The 2,431-nt window shown below is 47.9% G+C and overlaps 1 protein-coding gene across 1 annotated transcript; it reads left to right on the top strand.

The window, feature by feature from the left end:
* Positions 1–1,366: 1,366 nt before the first annotated feature.
* On the top strand, positions 1,367–2,188 carry ZNF80 (zinc finger protein 80). Its single transcript, XM_003797707.1, has one exon. The coding sequence runs from the start codon at positions 1,367–1,369 to the stop codon at positions 2,186–2,188; it is 822 nt and encodes a 273-aa protein (XP_003797755.1).
* The last annotated feature ends 243 nt before the right edge of the window (positions 2,189–2,431 follow it).

Here is a 2,431-nt window from a genome sequence, read left to right as displayed (position 1 = left end):
GACAGAAAAATAAATTAAAATGTGACTGTTTGCTGAAAGTCAACTTGTCAGTCCATCTCACAGGGAGAACTGCAATGCTATAATTTAGATTCTCAGAGAGGAGCATTCTAAACAGGAGGTAGGATGAGCAAAGAGGGGTATATCCCAGTACTCAGTGTGTCAATGACTTTCGAGCCTCTTCTTCCAGAACTCACTAGAACCTTTAAATTTGCCTGTCATTCCAGATGCCTCTCTTCACTTTAATAAGCAACTACATTTGGGGCAGGAGAGAGCAGTGAATCAGGTCTTGCTCAAAGATCAAGCCACCATCACCATCCTCCACATGATGGCTTCCCCCCTCACCAGTTCCAGAGAGACAGGTGCTCCTGGGCTCGTAATTTTTTGAGGATTCCACAATATAAACTGTGATGCTCCCCCCAGGGGCAGTAGTGGGCTAGAGCATTCCTAAACTGCTGAATAATGTTGCATTCTGTAGAGAAGCTATACTCTTTTCTGGACTTTATCCAGGTGTTTGCTATTGTGAACTTTCTGGAACATTTTTCCTAGTACACAAGCAAGAAAACTTTGCTTCCGAAAGACCTTTAGGCCAGGGGGCCAAACTTTTCCAAAGTGGTTTACTAATTATAGAATCATCAGTAACCTAAAATAGATCCTGAACGTCAATGTTTTCTCCACACTCAGTATTTAGACTGGATTGACTAAAATATCCAGGCCCTGGGTACACTTTAATTGTGGGTCAGCATTTAAAATAAGGTGACATATAAGTAGGACACTCTATCTGCACATTCGGGGTAACTCAGTTCCTTGCAGGCATGTACACATGCATGTATGTGTGCAAGGTTCAAGACTCTGTCACAACCAGCATGATAAATGAAGGTTAAACTCTCAGAAATAAAAACACGAAACGGAGGCCCCTGGGACTTGTAGTTCTGCGGCGCTGCGCGCGGTGCTCTCTGGTGTCTGTAGTCACCGGCGCTCTCTGCGCAGGCGGAAGCGCAAGCCACGTGGACCTTTCCTCTGGCTCTGCTGCGGTGGCGTCCCCTGCTGTGGCGTCCCCAGCTGCGGCTTCAGAAGCAGCAGTGTAGGACGCGCCTGTGACCTTCCCCTGGAAGGAGTGGGGGCAGCTGGACCAGCCCCAGAGGATCGTGTGCTGGGAGGTGACACCAGAGACCTGCAGACTCCTGGTTTCTGGGGCCCGGAAGACCTGAGCAGATCCGCCAGCTGAACTGCCAATAAAAGGCAGAGAAGAGAGACCTATAGGACCTCCTGCTTGCGGTGAGTGAGGGATCAGGAATAGTGGTTAGAAATGGAGGAAAGGCACTTGCAGCCAGTTGGCATCTTGCACAAGGAAACTCTGTTTAGGAAGATGAGCCCTAAATGCAGTGTGTTGGGGGCAGATGATGGTCTGAGCTTAAGGGACAGGGAGCAAGTCTCTGCGGAAGAAACTCTGCGCGAATGTGACTCGCAGGAGCTGAGTAAAGACATTTTGGTTCCAAACGGGAAGACCGTCTACAAGTGCACAGAATGTGGGAAAGAGTTTAATAAGAACTGTTTGCTGGTTCGTCACCAGCGTATTCACACTGGGGTGAAGCCGTACCAGTGCCAGGAGTGTGGGAAGGCCTTTCGGGAGAAGGTGGACTTCGTTAGACACGTGAGGATTCACACTGGGGAGCGGCCCTATAAGTGCATGGAGTGTGGGAAGGCCTTCAGCCGAAGGTCACACCTCATGTACCATCAGCGGATTCACACTGGACAGAAGCCCTATGAGTGCGCTGAGTGTGGAAAGACCTTCAACTATCACTCTGTTTTTGTCCAGCATCATAAGACCCACACTGGAGAAAAACCCTATGGGTGCAAAGAATGTGGGAAAGCCTTTCACTATAACTCTTCCTTAACCAGACACATGAGGATTCACACTGGAGAGAAGCCCTACAAGTGCAGTGAATGTGAGAAGACGTTCACCTACCACTCCGTTTTTTTCCGCCATAGTGTGACCCACACGGCTGGAAAGCCTTATGAATGTAAAGAATGTGGGAAATGTTTTTCCTACAGCTATTCCCTCACTCGGCACGCCAGGAGTCACACTGGAGAGAAACCTTTCGAGTGCGTTGAGTGTAGAAAGGCCTTTGCCCACCACTCCGCTTTTGTCCGCCATAAAAAGATCCATGCGAAAGGAAAAGACCTTTGAATGCAAAAGATGTGGGAAATCCTTTTGTGACAGATTTTCTTTCCTTTCTTGAATGCAGTGAATGTGGGAAAGACTTGACCTGCAGCTCTTCCCTCATTTAGTACTGAGGGATTCATACCAGATATAAACTCTATGAGACATGTGGGAAGGCCTTTTGCAAATGGATCCCCCTCAGTTGACATCTGAGAACTTATATTGGGAAAAGACATTTTGACTAAAACTAGGGAAGAAAATCTTTTGGCC

This window comes from Otolemur garnettii, unplaced genomic scaffold, assembly GCF_000181295.1.
Source record: "Otolemur garnettii isolate 467f Iridium unplaced genomic scaffold, OtoGar3 scaffold00122, whole genome shotgun sequence".
Classification (NCBI taxonomy): domain Eukaryota; kingdom Metazoa; phylum Chordata; class Mammalia; order Primates; family Galagidae; genus Otolemur; species Otolemur garnettii.
This window is presented reverse-complemented; position numbering and strand designations above follow the sequence as displayed.